The sequence below is a fragment of the Lutjanus erythropterus genome, chromosome 8 (assembly GCF_056507025.1).
Source record: "Lutjanus erythropterus isolate fLutEry1 chromosome 8, fLutEry1.hap2, whole genome shotgun sequence".
NCBI classification, from domain to species: Eukaryota; Metazoa; Chordata; class Actinopteri; order Lutjaniformes; family Lutjanidae; genus Lutjanus; species Lutjanus erythropterus.
The window spans coordinates 22,504,777-22,523,533 of NC_139324.1; the positions used below are offsets into that span (position 1 = coordinate 22,504,777).

Consider the following 18,757-nt stretch of genomic DNA (forward strand, 5'->3'; position numbering starts at 1 on the left):
TTCTTCCTCTTACCTGTAGTGCTATTTATCCATCTAAATAGTTTTGGTGCGAGTTGATCAGCTTTGGAGATGTCGGCCATGGAATGTCTGCCTTCTCTTGAACATAATGAACTTTATAATCCTCCGCTTGAGGTTCACAAAGCACCAAATAATTCGTTTGAAAAACTCAAAAGGAACGTCTCTTTCCAGAAATCTTGACCTGGTTACTTAACATAATCCACAGACCTTGTTGTGAGCAGTTTCATGAGCACACTACACTTGCTGGCTGCATCAACATGCAAAAGGAAGTGTGCATCTACTCATGGACAAGAGGTGTGGGGTGTACACATTAATTGTGTCCTCGTCTGAGCTGTAACCTTTCTTCTTTGAGTAGTAGAGCTACAATGATTGGTCGATTAGTGGTTTGAAAGAAAATAAGTATTCAACTATTGACAAAACGAAACGAAACGAAAACGTCAAATAAATTGATGTTTCCCACTTCTTAGAAGTCAGGATTTGCTGCTTTGTTGTTTAGGATAAGAAATGAGTCTTTGGGTTTTGGACTGCTGGTTGGACAAAAGAAGCAATTTAAAGATGTCATTGTGGTTCTGGGAAATTATGATGAACATTTTTCTTTTTTTGACACCTGATAGACTAAACAATGAATCAATTTATCATGAAAATGATAAGACGATTAATTAATAATGAAATAATAGTTAGCTGAAGTACTAATGAGTAGACGCACGTTTGGGGTACAGTGTTCCTTTAAGTTTTTTCTGGCAAGGCAGCGGATTAAACCCAAAGTTAGGGCGAACCTTACTGAATTAAACCTTAAGTGCCTTTTTATATGCATGATATAATTGAAAGCTTTTGCTTCACATAAATCGTAATGACAGAAAATCACTGCGCACATCGTTACAAGTGACGAGGGCAAATGGGATCTTTGAATGAAAAATGTGCTTTCAGCAGTTAAAAAAATATATATATATTAATCTATTTGTGGTCGTTTGACCTTTACGTCATGGTTTCTTCATGAAACCAGTGCGGACGTAAGAAGCTGGACAGAACTAGATCCAGTTTATCTTTAAACGAAGCAGACTCTGGTGTGAAGCCAGCATGCAGCAGCAGAGCCAACAGTCTGGACTTCCCACTCCCGTCAGGAGCTGCTCTCATGCGTGTTCTTTTATCACCGGGGCTGGAGGTTTAAGACGGGACTGCATCTGTCAGTACTCCAGTTTGATTTAGACTCGTTCTGAATGGTGGATCACACTGTTCCCGCGCGTACAAACGCTCCCATCGGATTTTAAGCACACATCGCTGGAGAAAAGTACCAGGAAAACGCTGTTGGTGGTATTTTCCTCGTCTTAAACAGAAAAACAGCAGGTGCTAAACTCCCGCCTCGGTAGTAATTTGTAATTCTAAGGTAATTATTACTCCTGGCGACACTGTGGACGCGCTGTGCCAAAATGTTTCCCTGGCGGCGCGCCTGTGCCTCGGCTTCCAAGCCAGAACTGTGGACTTTCCTCCTGCCGCTCACTCTACAGCGTTTTCAACCCTTCACTGGATTATAAAAGGAAAATAATCTGTTAGAGGGAAGAGTCTCTTTACTGCTGTTCTGGTGATCTACTTGTCAAGGGCAGCGAAGGCGATAACATTGTGCAAGGAAACCTTTTTTTGGCACACCGTACCGAGAAGCGCACAGTGATGCCGCATCGGATCCGCGTCCTGCTGCTGCTGCTGCATCTGGCTGCGCTGCCGCTGGACTGGGCGGCCGGGGTGGGTCGGGTGCGAAAGAAGGCCACCAGGACCCGGTCTTGCCTCGATCTGCCCGAGGAGATCCTGGAGCAGATGTTCGGGCGTCTGTCGGTGGGCGTGATGAGCGCTTTCCACCACGCCCTGCAGCTGGAGCCGCGGGACAAGCTCAACCTGACCTGCCCGACCACCGCGCGGTCCCCGACCGACAGGAAGAACCGCCTCCCGGTCAACCTGCTCAGCATCTCCCCCTGGGCCTACAGGTGAGAGCAGGTGGAATATAAGACGTATTTATTCATCTATTTTAAAATTACAGTTTGTGCTGTGATCCATTCTCATATCTGGCATGTGAGTTACTTTGCATTCAAACAGAAAACACATCAGTGTTTCATTAGAATGGAAATTATTTAAAGAAAGTATTTGCAATTGATTTCTTTGATGCAATTTAACATTCGACAAAGCTTTCATTTATTTTGTCATGATATTTACAGGACTTTGAAAGTTTCCAAAACTTGTTGAGCTGTGGATTCTGTGGTATTTAGTGTGTTTAAACTCAGTCAAAGTTATTACAACACTTTCATTGTGCTTTTGAAGAGTTTTCTGATCAGATCATTTGTTTCAGTGACAGACCTCTTAAGTAAAAAAAAATGTCTCATAACCCCAAATAGCTGCGTCAGTAGCACTGGTACCAAAAACATTGAAAATTTATAGTATAAAGCGGGTGTAAGTGGTGCCAAATGACATATTTTAATATATGTTTTATAGTGTTACCTTTTAAAAAGGAGGAGGTATTTTTGATTTCTTTGTATATTCAAACTGTGAAATACACTAAAACTTGATTATTTTTGAGGAAACACCATGACAGCTGAAGGTGGCTGAATTAAACAAAAAGAAAATCTAACAATACAGTAATATTTTCTGACAGAATGTTTGCAGAAGTAGGGGAGGCTGGGGGCAATTGTAACACTTCCCTCGTACCTCACAAGCTGCTTTAAATACACTAGTTACTGTCTGATATAAAAAAAAAAAATCTGTGCACTGATGTATAATACAAAAAATTGTAACATGTATGTACAAATGCCCCCAAATCTTTCCGCCACAATAAAATTGTGTGACAGCTAGCAACACCTATATTAGCAGGGTTTGTTCATGTTCATTTCTAAAATGTAACTTAAAAACAAAAAACTAAAACAAAAGCTAACTAACTAGCTAGCTAATCTACATCAGTCTTGTGTTTTGCGAACATTAGCTAGAGCTACAGTATATGTCACTTTTACAAATTCTGCAGCACATTTTTAAAAAGTGGTACAGAAAACAGGAGTGAAGAAAAAGGTTCTGCTGGTTACCAAGTTCAATGTTTATTGGACCATAGAGCAAAATAGGCTGGACTTAGGAAGGGTCAATTGCCCCCTGTTACAAATGCCCCTGTCTCCCGTACTTTGTCTTCATGTGTGCTGGCACGTTGAAGAGCATAGCAGGCAGCTGTCACCTTAAAGAATATTGATTCGACCTGATATTGATTTTGCAAAATAAAACATGCATCTGTTGAATTATTTTTTTCAGGATCTCGTATGACCCGACCAGGTATCCCCGCTACATCCCTGAGGCTTACTGCCTGTGTAAGGGCTGCCTGACTGGACCATATGGCGAGGAGAGCGACCAGCACCGCAGCACTCCAGTCTACGCTCCCTCCGTCATCCTGAAGAGAACCGGCTCCTGCATCAGCGGCCGCCACTCATACACCGAGATCTATGTGTCCATCGCGGTGGGATGCACCTGTGTGCCACTGCTGGAGAAGGCAAGAGACAGTCAGAATGGCAACCAGAGTCTGGAGAGACCCGAGCCCAAAGCCGGACAGCTCGCCTCTACAGGCAAGAAAGTATGAAAGAAGCAGGATTGTAGTACCCCAAATTTAAGGTTTACTACACCTGATCCACCCCTTTTGGTTTCTGTCTTTCTTCACTGACACTTTAATTTAAGGGACATATTTTTTTCTCTACCTGCAGTGCTATTTATCGATCTAGATAGTTTTGAGTTGCATTTTTGGAGCTATTGTCCAGAGAAATGTCTGCTTTCTGTCTAATGTAATGGGACAAGATGGCTTGAGGTGCTCAAACTGCAAAAAAGAAAAGAAAAATTGAAAAACTCAGCAGCAATGTTTCTTTCCAGAAATCCTAACCCCAAAATCATGACCCAGTTACTCAAGATAATCCACAGACCTTACTGTGAGCAGCTTCATGTAGGAACTATTTTCTTTCTACCCAAACCACACCTGTGTGCATCTACTCATGGATGAAAGGCTAATGTTTGTGACAGCGTGGGATGTAAACATCAAATGGTTTTCATCAGCTGAACCATGAATGTATGAAGGAGAAGTGGATACAGAGGGAGACTGGTCTCCATTCAGTCCTATGAATGCTGCTCAGTAAGTCATGAAGCCAACTTCCATGTGTAAAATTAAAATTCTACGTCGTACAGCCTCTTGATAACTAAATAAATACTTCTTTTCCACGTCCATTTGCTGAGCCTCTCCTGAAACTCTTTACGAAAGCCCCCTGTTGAGGCCTGCCCCCACTTTAAAAAACACTGATCTAGATGGATCAACAGCACTTCAAGTAAGAGGAAAAATATCTATTTTTGATCTTGGGGTGAACTGTCCCTTTAAAAAAAAAGACTTGGTTCACTTTTATTCTTGGTTTGGTTATGTCATCCCTTTGACCTAAACATGGAATATTCTGGACTTGAAAGAGATGTTTCACAACAAGGTCACAAATCCAAAGTACAGCAAACTGAATCCGCACCTATTATGTGAACTGGACTGGAGAGAAGAGGCTTGAAATTCAAGAGGAGACGAGATGAATGTCTGAAGCTCAACAAGTTATTTAAAGGGTTGGTTCTGCCAAACTACAGAGAACATATTTCACTTAGCATTTGTATCTAGCCATGCAGATAGTTTGGGTTTTATTTGCTCAGGTTTTGAGTCACTCACCTGAGATTTCTGCAACACAAATAAAACCACATTTTCCTCCATTGTTCTGGTTTGAAAGCAGAAATCTCAGAGAAGGATATCTCAAACCTGGACAATAAATCCAGGTACTATCTACAACTATCTACAAGGATAGAAACCACTAGAAATAAATGAGAACATGACTATTTGTATGTAATTTAGGTGGACCAACCCTTTCGAAAAATAAACCAGAAAAATACTGATCATTATTATCAATGACCTGATCAATGATGCCACCTACTGATGTAAAAAAACAACTGCATGTTGTGCCTTTTTCTCTGATCACCAGGAGAAACCTGAGAATTCATTCATTGTTATTCTGATAGACTTTAATACCAACTAGTCTGCAAAAAAACATCTGACCAGTTGTTAGTGACACTTCTGGACTTTATGTCAGGTTGCAGAGTCTTAGCTCACCTCTCCCAGTAATTGTACAACAAAAACTTGGCACTTTTATATTTCCGAGTCTCGTTTTGCATTTTGAGGATACAGGAACTGGCTGCAATTTTCAAAATCCCAGACATCAGTCGGTTTAACAGCAGTGGTTATTCAGTTGGTGTTTCCATCACATCATGAAAGAAATTAAAAGAATAAACACACCTACTACATAAACTGTTTTTCCTTTTTTTAAATTTATTTATTATCCCAGGGTCTTCCTTCTTGTTAAACACTCAACAGTTGTTGCTTCTCTGCCTCCTCTGATGAAGAATCAAGTGAAACATGTATAAAGGTGTTTATTCTCTGGCTGAACTGTTCACCACTTTGAACACTGGACAGAGGAGATGTACATCTGTTTAAAGGATAGTTTGGATTATTTGAAATGCATAGCCTGTATATTACCTACAGTATTGGAGAAGCCACAAGAGTTTGGGTGTAAGAAGCTAAGTAATGTCCTGCTGTGGACAGGGTCAGCAGCAAATAAAAAGCACCTAAAAAATAGAAGTAACATAGTAATAGTAATACAGTAAAATAGAAATGTAAGGTACATTAAAAATATTTTGCATGCTATATTTAGAATATTTTCACCATTTTATCTTGCCATCAGACAGCCTTTTCTGACAGGAAACCATGATTATATGAGTCAGATATTGCTCTCTCAAAAGCAACCAAACTCCATAGCGGAAATCAGTCATTTTGTCCTGGCTGAGGTAAAATTACTGTTTCTGCCAGAGAAGTCTGGTTGGTTTGGAGTGGGTGAGATATTTGGTCAAAAAAGGCTATCTGATGCCAGGGTAAAAAGATTTAAATATTGTAAATATAGTGTATACTTAAACTGATATTGAATGTTTTAAGTGTCTAAAATATGTGTTGTTGCTGACCCTGTCCACAGCAGTACATTTCTTAGCTTCCTACACCAGTACTCCTCTCTGCTTCTCCAAACTAGGGGTGTACCAACCGCCAACAACCACAGGAAATACACTGACAATCGATTAGTACCTTATACAACCCCACTTCAAATAATCCAAACTGTCCCTTGAAAGTTTCAGTTTCATTTCAGTTTCTCCACATCTCCTGTGCACTCCCAGGTTTGTTCAACTTAAACTGTTCTTGTGTTTCATCGTGTCTTGAATCGCTCCTCCAGGGTGCACTGGTCGACAACATGGCTTCAGATAAAACTCTTATGCTCTAGCATTTGGCCTTGCTGAAACTCTGTGATTTGCTGCTGATCAGTAACAGCAGACTGAGTGATTCTGGTAAGGGGTACTCCAGACTCACAAGAGACAGATTTTAAAAAGAACTTGTTTACCAACTCTCACTATTAATCAAAATTCATTTTTCATGGTTTAAATAATAGTTTACATAGCCAGCAGGTTGCCAAATATTTGTTCATCGACATGCTGTATTTCAGTCATGTGACCTTTTTTTTTTTTTTACCAAGTTCACTTATAATTATTCAGAGTGAAGACACCACTATGAACACTTTAAATGCCCACTTTCTTAATGCATCCCCTCACTCAACAGTGCAGCACCACGGCTGTGAAGCACTGTGCTGGACAATGTCTGTATGATGTCCTCCTCCTGTCAGGCTGCTGATCAGATGTTCGGTTCCTCAGCAAGACAACAGGCATGACGGGTAGTTGACAAAGCAGCGGAACTCATTGGACAAGTTTTTGTTGTGTTTTGGCAGGAAGCTGCACATTTTTACATCCAGAAGGTCTTTGGCGACATTCTCCATGACGGCTCCTGAAGAACAGACAGGACACAAGTTTTAATGCAAATTTGAAATAACTGCCATTTAAGTTTTGTACTCTCTCCTGATATGAAGTTGGAATGGGGCACGGTTATGCTTGGAAAATCATGCAATTAAGTCCATGAACTAATCGTAAAGCAACTCATGTGTCAGTCAAAATGACTGGTTTTGCAAAAGAAGTCTGGTACCTTTAAAGAGAGCACAGATGGAAAAGGCTGTCTGACGGCAAATTAAAGTGATGAAAATATTCTAAATGATGTGTACATGTAAACGGACTAAACTTTTTTTAGCTGGTTCTTTTTTAAGTGGTTAAATATACATATTATGTTTTGGTTTTCTGATAGTTATGAATGTTTATTTTTCTCCGATTTTTGTGGACAGTTAATGAGACACTCAACTTTGACATCATATATTCATTTTTACTATTTCAAGCCAAATGTCCACTGACTTAAAGAAAAACAGGTGTTTATTTTTGCATTTTTTTGCAAACTGTGCCCCTCCTCGTCTCACCTGTACACAGCAGCACTTTGCCTTTGCTCAGGTACTTGACGGTTTCAGCCACTTTGCTCAGACACTCCTCAGACAGGTACGGCGGGTCAGCGAGGACGACGTCGAAACTCTGAGGAGCCACGTTGGCTCCAAGAGATAACGGCTCGTTGTAGTCGTAGAAGATAAAGTCATCACCATATGTGGCGAAGCGTCGATCGTACTCAAACACAACGGCAGACACCCGATCCGAGCCATCCACCACACCCTGCTTCAACTTCTGGTACACACTGGGCGCGCTCACACACGCTATCCTGCAAGTAAGAGGAAACACAAAACATTAAAACACTTAAAAGTCATGCTGGAAGTGAAGCTTAAACTTCTGGCTGCGGTTCGGTGCTTTGTGAACGTCTCATGTTCCTGTAACTGGTCAAACACAGATTCAGTCCTTCAGAAACTGAAAATGAGGACTTCTTTCCACAGCTGCCATTTTCCACCAGTGTTGAATGGTCAGAATCCATCTGTCACAGAAGAGAGACAAAACAGCTTCTACCCACACAAGATCAGAAAGCAGATCAGAATACAATGCGACTATTCAACAACAAGCTGATGTTTGAATAAAAAATGCAAAATTAACATTATTATCTGAATCTTTTAGTTCAGTATTATTCTTTACATCTCTTAAAACAAGCAGTGTCTGTTTCCAACACCTTGTCATCAGTTGTACATGTCTGTGACTCTGTGATGTGACAGGTTGAACAATCAATGAATTTTTTTCCTTGTCATTGAAAAGAAGAAAAGCAAAGTAATAGGAAAATCTGAAAAAATAAACAGTTTTGTCAAACAGATTTATGTTTTATTCTGATTTTCTCACATGTTAACTGTCTCATGAGCTGTAGATCTCAGTAAGTTGAGAACCACTGCTCTATTGCTCCTCACTGTGTGTGTGTGTGTGTGTGTGTGTGTGTGTGTGTGTGTGCGAGTGTGTAGTTTTACCTGCCTCCCTCTCCAGCTTCACGTACGACCTCCTCAGCTAACTGAGTTGCTGTCTCATCACTGTACCAGAACTGGCTCATCCGCTGGTGGAGACATTCACACATTATTGTTAATTGATAATGATAAATATATAATAGACTAAATGATTAATCAATTACTCATGGAAATAATCAAAAGAGTAACTGATGATGAATATAATTGTTAGATGCAGCCTTAGGCAGGGTTTCTGTGTCCTGGCACTAAATCCATTAAACTCACCCAGTCCTCCTCCACTGCTCCCACAGCAAACTGGTCTGATGGTGTGGTGCTGTGAGCAGGATTGGACCTGGTCTCACTGTAAAATTCCTGCAGGGCGGCCAGAGTGTGAGCTGACAGCGTAGGGACGTCATCGTCACTGTCACTCATGACTGATGGAGGAGAGGAACGGCTGTGCTCAAAAAATGCGGATCAGCTCCCAGTTACTATTAAAGAAATTAAACAAATTAAAGCCAGCAATGCAGTTCAGCATCAGCTTTTCAACATCTGGCACACACGCACACACACACACACACACGCGCACACACACACACACACACACACACACACACACACACACACACACAGCTTCTTAAATTACTTCTCTAGTTGGATCAGGTAATGTATGAGCAAGAGAGGCCAGAATACATCAGAAGAAATAACAGCAGAGATAATACACGGCCACCCACTATTCACTATTATGTTGATTTTGCAGTTTTGTTTATCCTTCAGCGTAGTTAAGTGTTATTTGAGCTTTCTGATTTTTTTTAAATGCCGTCTCAACCTTGTTTATAATTAAGAAATCCTCCATGAAAAATCTATAGGTTTTTACCGACAAAACACTCTTCACACTGATTCACACATCATTTACCACCACTGACATTTTAAACGTTTAGATGTCGCCTAACTTTACATGTGTATCCTGCATTCATTGTTGCATTGTTGACAGACACTGTATGTTTGCAAACTGTGAACAAATGTGACTGACAGTCTTCATTTATTCTCCTTTAACGACATGTTTATTTAATTAGAACACGAACGCAGCCATCACCGGATGTGTGAGGAAAAAATGATAAATGAATAACAGCAATGACAGGAGTAAAAGTGAAGCTACCTGATCAGAAACTGCTCCCGATCGAAGAGCACTTCACACTTACCGCTACCGTGATGTGAACATGTGAGTAGTCGCGGCTTGATGACGTATGCCAGGAAGCATCGGTCTTGAGGACGGACAACACGTTTCTTTTCTTATTTATTTATTTATTTGTTTGTTTAATTTAATTTAATTTAATTTGATTTAGTTTTATTTTAATTTTTATTATAATTTTTTATTTATTTAGTTTATTTGATACATATTTCTACATTTAGTCTTGTCTGTGTTATGTTGTCTATATGGATTTACTTGAGTGGCAAAAAATAATAATGAAGTATTTGTTTTTTAAATTGAAGAATTATTGTGGAGCGTTTGACAGTCTAATTGAGTACATACGTCAAACACTAGTAACAAATAAAGACTGAATGCAAATCCTGAAAAAAAAAAGTGTACAAATGTGTGACAGTTTGTAAATTCAAAGTGTTTGACAGTTAAATATTATATCTGAATTTCAGTTTGAGAAGCGTAAACAAATAAACAGTGTTGCCAGGTTATTAGTTACGCTGGCAACCCTTTATTGTAAGGGTACATGGATTATCATGAATTCATACATGAGAAAGAATTAATTTATTCTTGTTTCTATTGTATATATTTCTTACTGTTTTTTAATATTCCCTCTTGTTTATACTTTTTCTAATTTTTAAATATTTCCTGTTGTTTACACGTTCACTACTTTTTAATATTTCTTCTTATATTGTTTGTTATTGATGCTTTTTTTTTAAAAAAAAACAAACAACAAAAAATAAACTTTGCTATGGTACTCTTGGAGCATTCAGAGCTCCATAATATCTAAATCACTGCTGGGGCATCCTGGAGCCACTGAAGGAAGACTGGTGGACAAAGTACTCAACTCCAGTATTTGAGTTAAAATATAGATACTCCTGCTGAAATACTCAACTACAAGTGAAAGTTGCTGAGTCAAAAATGCTTTTACTTTCATGAGCTGCTGATTTTTAAGGCTCCTGTTGACAAATGCAGAACTGAAAGAAAAGGAAAATAACAACAAAATATGATGACAGAAATGAAATTATCTAAATAAAAACTTCCTCCAGCTTTTTTTTAATTGACTAATGTACTGCTCACTGCAACTTTGCGTGGAAAATGTTAATCAGATTTCAAGCAGAAGCAGACCCAGGCCTAGACATTAAGAGTAACTATATAGAAATAGCCAGTCTTCTCATGTTTGGTATTATTTGCTTATGTAGCTCATATAGAGGCATCACTATTAATTTGAGAATATTTCATAACCAGTTAAAAACTTTTTGTAGGATGGTCAAGTCACAATAGAATATATTGGTATTTTAAAAATTTGGCCACATGCTGAGAGATGAAACATATATTTTTGATATGTTGTGATTTATTACATTGTTTCAACAGTAAATTTTGTCCCCAAAGAAAAACTTTGTCAGCATCTGTTTTATCTGTCAACATAACGTTCAGTCAGTTCATCGCACTTCATTCATTTTTTATTGCAGCGAAATGAGATTGTCAAGCAGACACACTGACCAGCAGTCATAAAAACTTACCAATTCTGCAGACATCTGCTGACCTCACCAGAAAAAAAAAACATCATCTAGTGGACTGAAAAAGCAACTGATTTTATTAATACCAAAAAGTTTAATTCACATTTTCAATATTAATAATTGATGTAATAAAAGATCTATTATCTATTCAGTGTTGGGAAGCTACTTTGGAAGTTCAAGTACAAATTCCTTCACAGTGGGAGAAGTTGAACTACAGCAAAGCTACCAGAGAGAGCTAGTTAAAACTACTTTGTAAAAAAAAAGACAATAAACACAAACAAACAACATATAATACAAAAAAGTTACATACTAACATAAATTAACCATGTTAACTTAGCTCTTATTTCATATTTCATCATTCGACCAGTGTTTGCTGAGAAGGTTTAGCCTCAGTCTTTGACTCAAGGAGTCAGCACTAACTTACATTAGCTAACTCGAGGGTGATGCTTTACAAAGGGTCAGTCCAGCTTTAAAATGTTCCTTTTTAAATAAACACCTCACTGTAACAAACACACTGATCTTTATTTCAAGTGGTCAGTTATTATTTCAAGGTGTCTGTGTAATGGAGGATTTACTGTGTATGACTGAAAAGGAAGTTTTATCTTCATTTTTGGTGGAATCCAACATCTACATTAATTAATCTTTTTGACTCAAATTGTTTATTTTTTAAAATAGCCAGTTTTTTTTTCATATGCTAATTTCAACCTGTATTCCATTGTGATGTCATAACATCACATTCCATTCCATTGTGACGTCATAACACAGAATGGAACTCTGGTCATCAAAGCCACCAAGACAAGCCTCCTGAGAGTCAGAATTCAACACAGCAGCAGAGTTAAATACAAGTTTTGGTTTTACACACGGACTTATTTTCTCTAATATTGGTATTGAGGACGCATACGAAACAGGATGGACGCTAAGAGATTAAAGACTCTTCGTTCTCTGAAGAACAATTCTGGTGAGTCTGAAATTCTGAAAAACAGCTGCAACCCTCTTATGGAGTAATTTCAGGATATTTTTGAAATAAGTCAAAATCTGCCAGTGCATTACAATGTTTGAACTTGTTTCTAGTGTTTTCTACAGTCAGTTTCTTTCTTCTTGATTTTAGTGCAGCAATCTGGCTTGTGTGTTCTTGTCTCCACAACATATTATTCTTCACTGTCAGATTTGTTTCACCTGTTTCAGTGGGAGAAGGTTTTAGGACTCAGTCATATATGGAAAAGACTTGATCTGAGAAGAGTTAGTAATGAGTTGAAACTTAAGTAAAAGTATCAGAACTACACTGAAAAATACTATTAACAAGTCCTGCATTTAAGTAAAAGCTTAATAAGTTTAATCAGCAAGTACTCACTGGTCAAAATGGACTTTGTGTGTTTTATTACTTTTGATTTACGAAATATAATGAATGATAATACATTAATAATAATGAAAATTATTATTACTACATGTACATGTACACAGAAATTTAGTGTCAGAGCTGGTTTAGATTAAGCCAGTATTGATCATTCAGCGATATTTGACTCATATGACAGCCTTTTTCTGCTGTCTCTGTTTTCCATATTGTTGTGAGATACAATAATAATCTGAGCTGGAGTTTTGCAGAAATGTTCACTAGGTTTATCTCATTTGTAGAGAGCAGTTGCAGCATCCCTGAACCCAACACCAGCATGGGGGAGAACTGTGAGGTGGCAAGAAACAAAAGGAAGGCCTGTACGTTTCTTGAGTCACCCAGTAAAAAGCCAAGAGGTGACTGCAAAGTCACTGAGGTGGCAGCCAAAGCTGCTGCAGCCAAGGGGACCAAAAGAAAATCCAGCACCCAAAGAGAGTCCCCCAAGAAGAAGCAGAGGATTGAACACACTGACACCCACACTGGTGAAGCTACCAAGGAATGAGCAATGAGGAAACACTGGAGAGGTTTGTCCTGGTGGATGCTGAAATGCTTGAGAAAGTTATCTCCCAGTTAAGTTCAACAACCTGCCTTTTAGACCCCATTCCAACATCACTTTTTAAAGATGTTTATAGCTTTTTAAACAATGATCATTCACTTCAGATTGGCGTTTTCCCTACTGCTTTTAAGATAGCTGTACACTTGATGTCCTTTTTAACTGTATTTCAGACATTAAGTCCTGGATGGCAGAGAACTTTCTACAGCTCAACCAGGACAAAACTCAGGTTTTAGTTATTGGTACAGGGAGACCAGAGAGAGAAGCTGGCTAGCAAACTACAGGCCCTCTCTTTTAGCCCATGTCAACAAGTCAAAAATCTTGATGTAATATTTGATGCAGAACTGAACTTTGAGGCTCATATAAAGGACGTCACAAGAAAAGCATTTTATCATTTAAAGAACATTGCCAAAATAAGACAGTTTCTCTCTCAAGCCAATGCAGAGACACTTATTCATGCTTTTATTACCTGCAGGATTGATTACTGCAGTGTTCTTCTTTCTGGTCTCCCTAAAATGTATTTTATCTTATGTATTTCTTTCTTTCTTTCTATGTTTTTGTTATTATATATACTTGTATTGTTTTAATATTTCAAATGTATGTCCTGTGTTTCCTCATTTAATTTCTTTTTAATTCAAGATGGCGTTTCCTCAGTATCATGATGTAACATGGGTACTGATTGTGTGGGTTTCTGTGATCTTGTGTGTGGGTGGGTGGGGGGTTTATTCTGTTTTCTATGATTGTAAAGCACTTTGTGCTATAATTCTTTTTGTATGGAAAGTGCTGTACAAATAAAGTTATTATTATTGTTATTCTTGGCGTTTGGTCCTGCATCAATATAATAAATGATTGGAGGCTCATGCTCACGGGCCCTTATGGTACTGAAATCAAGTATGACGATATTTTTTACCAAATATCTCATTGATTTTATAACATTGTAGGGATGACTGTTGGTGCTTACACAAAATATTAAGACAATGAGATTTTTGATCAATAATCAACAGTAATGTGGTTATAATGTCTAACAATAACAAAACAGCTGGAACAGTCTGATAAATTCAGGAAATTACATAATTTATTGTCATGCAGCCATGATGCAAAATTTACTTTTTAGTCCAGTGGCCAAATGGCTAGGAAAAATTCAAGTTTTCAAAAATCACCACTGTGTTCTTGACTGGTGAGTGAAACAGATTTTGGTTTGTCCTTTGTGCTAATTTTGTGCCTTGAATGCTAAACCATTAAAACCATGAAAAGACACAACACTTATGCCACATCACCATACAGCAATATCTAAAATCTAAAGCCGCCTACGCCAAGAGTTCTTAACATGTTTTTAAAATCATTCTAAGACAATGATGTGTGGACTTCACTTAACTTTGCAAGATTTTTTAAACAATATTTTATAGTTTTAGTTCTTGTTTGGGACAGCACAGTCAATTATTATGTTATCAATATAAAATCAATTTGTCGTCCCTTCAACTAGGCCAGAAAACCTCCTACTCCAGACATCAACACCATGGCTGCAGTCGAAAAAGTCCAAAATATGAAATCTTGTCACCTTTACTGACCACTTCTCCTTCACCTTGATGGGAAACGTCACAAGATTAAGGAAAGATGTAAAAGAGAATTCATGAGGACTCAGAAAAAGACAACTGCAGTACTTAGAGAATCCGACTGCCTGTACACTAGATAGATGTGACAATTTTCATGAAGATGGAAAACAAAAAGAGCATCTCGTGTCTGTGCAGACCTACCATGTTGTTTTATGCAGGCAATGAACCACCTGGTGAAACATTTACTTTATTACCAAGGTTGGAATTGAAATCATGAAGAAAATAGGTTACCAGTCACAAAGGTGATACAAAGTGTTGTCACATTGGAAATGGTTGCTCAGACCACCATCCAGTCAGTTTATATTTATTAACATGAATCCAACTGTTATTTGTATGAAAATATTATCAAATTCATGTAAGATAGGCCTGTCATATTTGGCCTACAAATATACTGCTGTTCAAATCATCATTCTGAAGTTTCAACCATGTTGAACTGAAAACTGGCTAAAAACGCCTGATATCTCTTAGAGAGTCACAAGAGGAGGCACGACTGCAGGGGCTCATGTTCACAAATGAAATGAGATGCCTTACACAACAATTATGCATCATCAAAATTAAAACAAGCACATGAGTTGCTTTTTTTTTCAATTTACACAGTATTTTGTATTTTGCAGGGCATTTGAGAGGAAAATTGCGTTTATTTATCAAAACAACAATGCTAACAATATTGACTCATAATTATTCTGACTTGTTATTCTGTTTTTGTTTCCTCATTTGTCCGATTTTTCCTTTCAAGCGGAGGATGGGAAAACAAATGTCTTTTTTCAATATTTGGTTAATACAGTAAAAAAAAAAATCAAATAAACAAAAATTTCATTCGTTTTTTGTTTTTTTGCCAGACTGAACTGAATAATTGAATGAACCGATGACACACGGACCTAATAGTTTATTTTATGTAGTACATTGAGAACTATCGGAAATATACAAGAATTAACAGTATCTCATGCATGACTTCATGCAATAACAATACATTAATTAATGCACCAACTAAGATATTCTAATCTACCATGATTTCTGAGTTATTAATGTCTTCTTCTTACGTATGCAGTTAGAGGGACAGGCAAAAAAAAAAAAAAAGTCAGTGCACATGTATTCTGTTGAATTCCAAGTGTTATACATTAATCATGATAATTCATACTATTTGCAGTCTTTTAAATAAAATCACATCTCTCATATATGTATTTGTAAAAAAAAATACAAACTGGATCATAATTTTGGACTATGTGTGATATCATTTATGCCACAATTCATCATACTATTCATCAGTGTTTCAGACAAACAGGTCACCACTTTTTTAATCATGAGTAGAACACTATTTATTTTATTATCTTATTCAACAGAAAACGTGGGCACTGCTGGGGCTGGTCAGGTTTTTTCTGTCCCTTTAGCTGCGGACTTACCTATGAATTAGACACATGCAGCTAAAACTGATGCAGTCTGCAAGGGTCTTGTAATAAGTCCTCCCTTCATGAAGGATATAATGTTCAGTTTTTTGCTGAAAGGGTTTTAGAGAGGAGCTGATTCCATTTGATGATCATTGTAGAGGATGTAGTTTGTGGTGCTGTTGTACTGCATTATACAGAGAGGTGTTTGTTATTTTCACTGCCCTCACTGATATAAATGGGTGTACAAAATAAGAGAAACACTTGTCAGTACTGCACAAAAAATCTGTTGTTCGTTTCATTAGCAAGACAGCTGATATTTCATCTCTAATATCTTGCTTCTGCGTTGAAGAATGGCCGCCAACATACCTGGCAGATGAAATATTCAGTGATTAAAAAAAAGTATAATCAATAACTTTATTTATTACTGAAGTAGAGAAAAGACATTACAACAGACATGACATGTAAAAGAAAATGCAGAGGCCAGAACATTTTATACAATAAGTTTATGTACACTTTTACACTTCATTAACAAAACAACCATTCTACAATAACCAGGATAGTGCTCTGAACAAGGAGGATTGTGTCTCCAACATAATGCTTTGACAAGTGGCTCTGTTCCTTTTTATTTGGTTTGTTATTGCTGTCCTTCAACGCAAACAGTCTTTGCTTCAATCCAGTGTGTGTTGAAGAGTGAAGGGTGGATGTGCTGCTGTAGAAAAATACTACTGAAATTAATCTGCTAAATTTTTTTTTTTTTTTTAGAGGCCCAGTCCTTCTTGGGGCCTTCATCTGTCTGGAGGGAAGAGGCCGCAACATAATAATACTACAATCCAAAGAGAGAAAAAATATCAAACTGCAAAAGGTCAACACAAAGAAAGTTGCTCCCTCTTTAGCTGAATTCATACAATGCTGAACTCATACAACTCTTCCTGCCATCTACTGGCATATAAAAACATTTCAGTCCTGTTCCTTTTTGTCTTTGAACATACATTTCTCATGGCATCTGATTTGAAAACATTATATTTATATATATATATTTACACCCTTTAGTGAAACACAATTGGATTTTGGTTTTCTGTCATCGCCAACAAACGCCCTCCTGCGCAGTGTGGTTCAGCAACCTCAAAGACAGCCAGGCTGGCCATACCTTTGTTGTCATGGCAACATTTCGCATGTGTGTGCGTGTGCACTTTTTCAGTGAGTGTATGTGTGCATCCGCTGTATTCTTGGCGAATGACAGGCACGTTATTTGTTATTTGTCATTTGTCATCAGTTGATGTATGACAGGATTTGCGCACATACAGAGAACAATCAACAAAACAAAGGCACTCTGGGAAGGACTGGGGCGGCATGTGTGCATGCGTGTGTGTGCGCGTAAGAATGGAAAATGTTAAAATGAAGTGTGTGTGCATTGGGGAGGAGGTGGTCGCCATGGCATTTTTGTAACAAAATGGCCCCTCTAATACCTTCGACTACAAAACCTCATGCTGGAAAAAAACACTTCTTTAATTTTCACTCACAGCAACCTCTTTGACCCTCAAAGTCACTCTGAGAGTGTCTGTGTGTGTGTGTGTGTCTGTTTGTGTGTGTGTGTGCACACACTCTGGCAGCCTCCAGGTACTTCAGGCGGTGGAGGGGGAGGACAACGCCATCAACGTCAGTTGCTGCTCCACCCCTTGTCGTCATGGTCAGTGCTCCGTCCATTCAGTCAGTAGGGCAGGATCCTCCAACTGAGTCCATCTGCTCTGCAGTTCTGTCTCCATGGTTACCACATCATCGTCATGAAGTCTGTCAATCATGCTGGAGGGGCAGGGCTGGGGTGAAAAATGGGGAAGGGAAAAAAAAAAGTCCCAGGAGGTGAAAACAGGGTAAACATTCAGGCATGAGATGGATTCCCCAGCAGGTAGCGAGACAGAGTTTTCCTCAGAGGCTTCAAGCCATCTCTTCTACCCAGAGTTCATAGGGATGAAGCAGGGGGGGGGTTCTTTGATTGGTTGCTTGTCCTAACGATGATTCAAGGCGGAGTCGGTTTCCAGTGGTTATTTCACACAGAGCAGGCCACCCACATTGGCCACAAACTCCTCCAGGCTCTTGAGGAAGGCGACCTTCTGCTTGCGGTCCATGGTGGGCGGCGTGCTGCTGGCCGTTAACTTGTTGAAGGCATCAGCCAGCCGCTGGTAGATGACGGCGTCTCTCTGTGAGGAGAGCAGAGTCTCCACCAGCTCTGAGTACTCCGCCTGACGGAGAGGACAAACAGACCATCAACTCAGGGTCAAATTAAGAGATTCAATAGTAGAGCCAATATTATCAGTTGATAGGTCGAAGTTTCAAGACAAAAGTGTCTCAATAATTTTGTTTGTCCACTAGAGGGCACTGAATACATGTTGTGATCACAATTCACTCTTAAATAAAAACTAAGGGATCCTTAAAAAAAACATTCTCCCCTTATTTTTCTATCATCTCCCTACTGTGGACTTCATGAAATGATAAATAATTCATGAAATACAAAAGAACACAACCTTTGTTTATATTATGTGTTGTAAAAACAAATATGAGCTGACATATTGTTATCAGATATAAATATTGAAAAATCAAGAATGGTCAGACTCCATTTAATCCTCACTGACAGGTGAAACAATGTCATATATAACTTATTGGTTGTAAAGAGAATTCATTATCAAAATGTACTATTTAAAAGTGAAAAAAATGCAATA

General features: G+C 38.4%; 3 protein-coding genes across 3 annotated transcripts in view; 1 reads left to right on the forward strand and 2 right to left on the reverse strand.

Moving 5' to 3' along the window:
* The first annotated feature begins 667 nt into the window (after positions 1 to 667).
* Positions 668 to 3,763, forward strand: il17d (interleukin 17d). Its single transcript, XM_084724059.1, has 2 exons — positions 668 to 1,994; positions 3,295 to 3,763. Exons 1-2 carry the CDS (start codon positions 1,684 to 1,686, stop codon positions 3,614 to 3,616), a joined length of 633 nt encoding a protein of 210 aa, XP_084580185.1. The 5' UTR covers positions 668 to 1,683; the 3' UTR covers positions 3,617 to 3,763.
* A 2,739-nt stretch (positions 3,764 to 6,502) lies between these two features.
* eef1akmt1 (EEF1A lysine methyltransferase 1) lies at positions 6,503 to 8,848 on the reverse strand. Its single transcript, XM_084724060.1, has 4 exons — positions 8,670 to 8,848; positions 8,412 to 8,494; positions 7,440 to 7,729; positions 6,503 to 6,922 (listed from the first exon to the last, which is right to left on the reverse strand). Exons 1-4 carry the CDS (start codon positions 8,814 to 8,816, stop codon positions 6,789 to 6,791), a joined length of 654 nt encoding a protein of 217 aa, XP_084580186.1. The 5' UTR covers positions 8,817 to 8,848; the 3' UTR covers positions 6,503 to 6,788.
* Positions 8,849 to 16,531: 7,683 nt separating this feature from the next.
* The window catches only part of xpo4 (exportin 4), a 66,363-nt gene continuing 64,137 nt past the window's right edge, over positions 16,532 to 18,757 (reverse strand). The window contains exon 24 of the mRNA XM_084724932.1: positions 16,532 to 18,280. Coding sequence (XP_084581058.1) covers positions 18,083 to 18,280 — 198 coding nt within the window. The 3' untranslated portion in view covers positions 16,532 to 18,082. The remainder of the gene's footprint in view (positions 18,281 to 18,757) is intronic.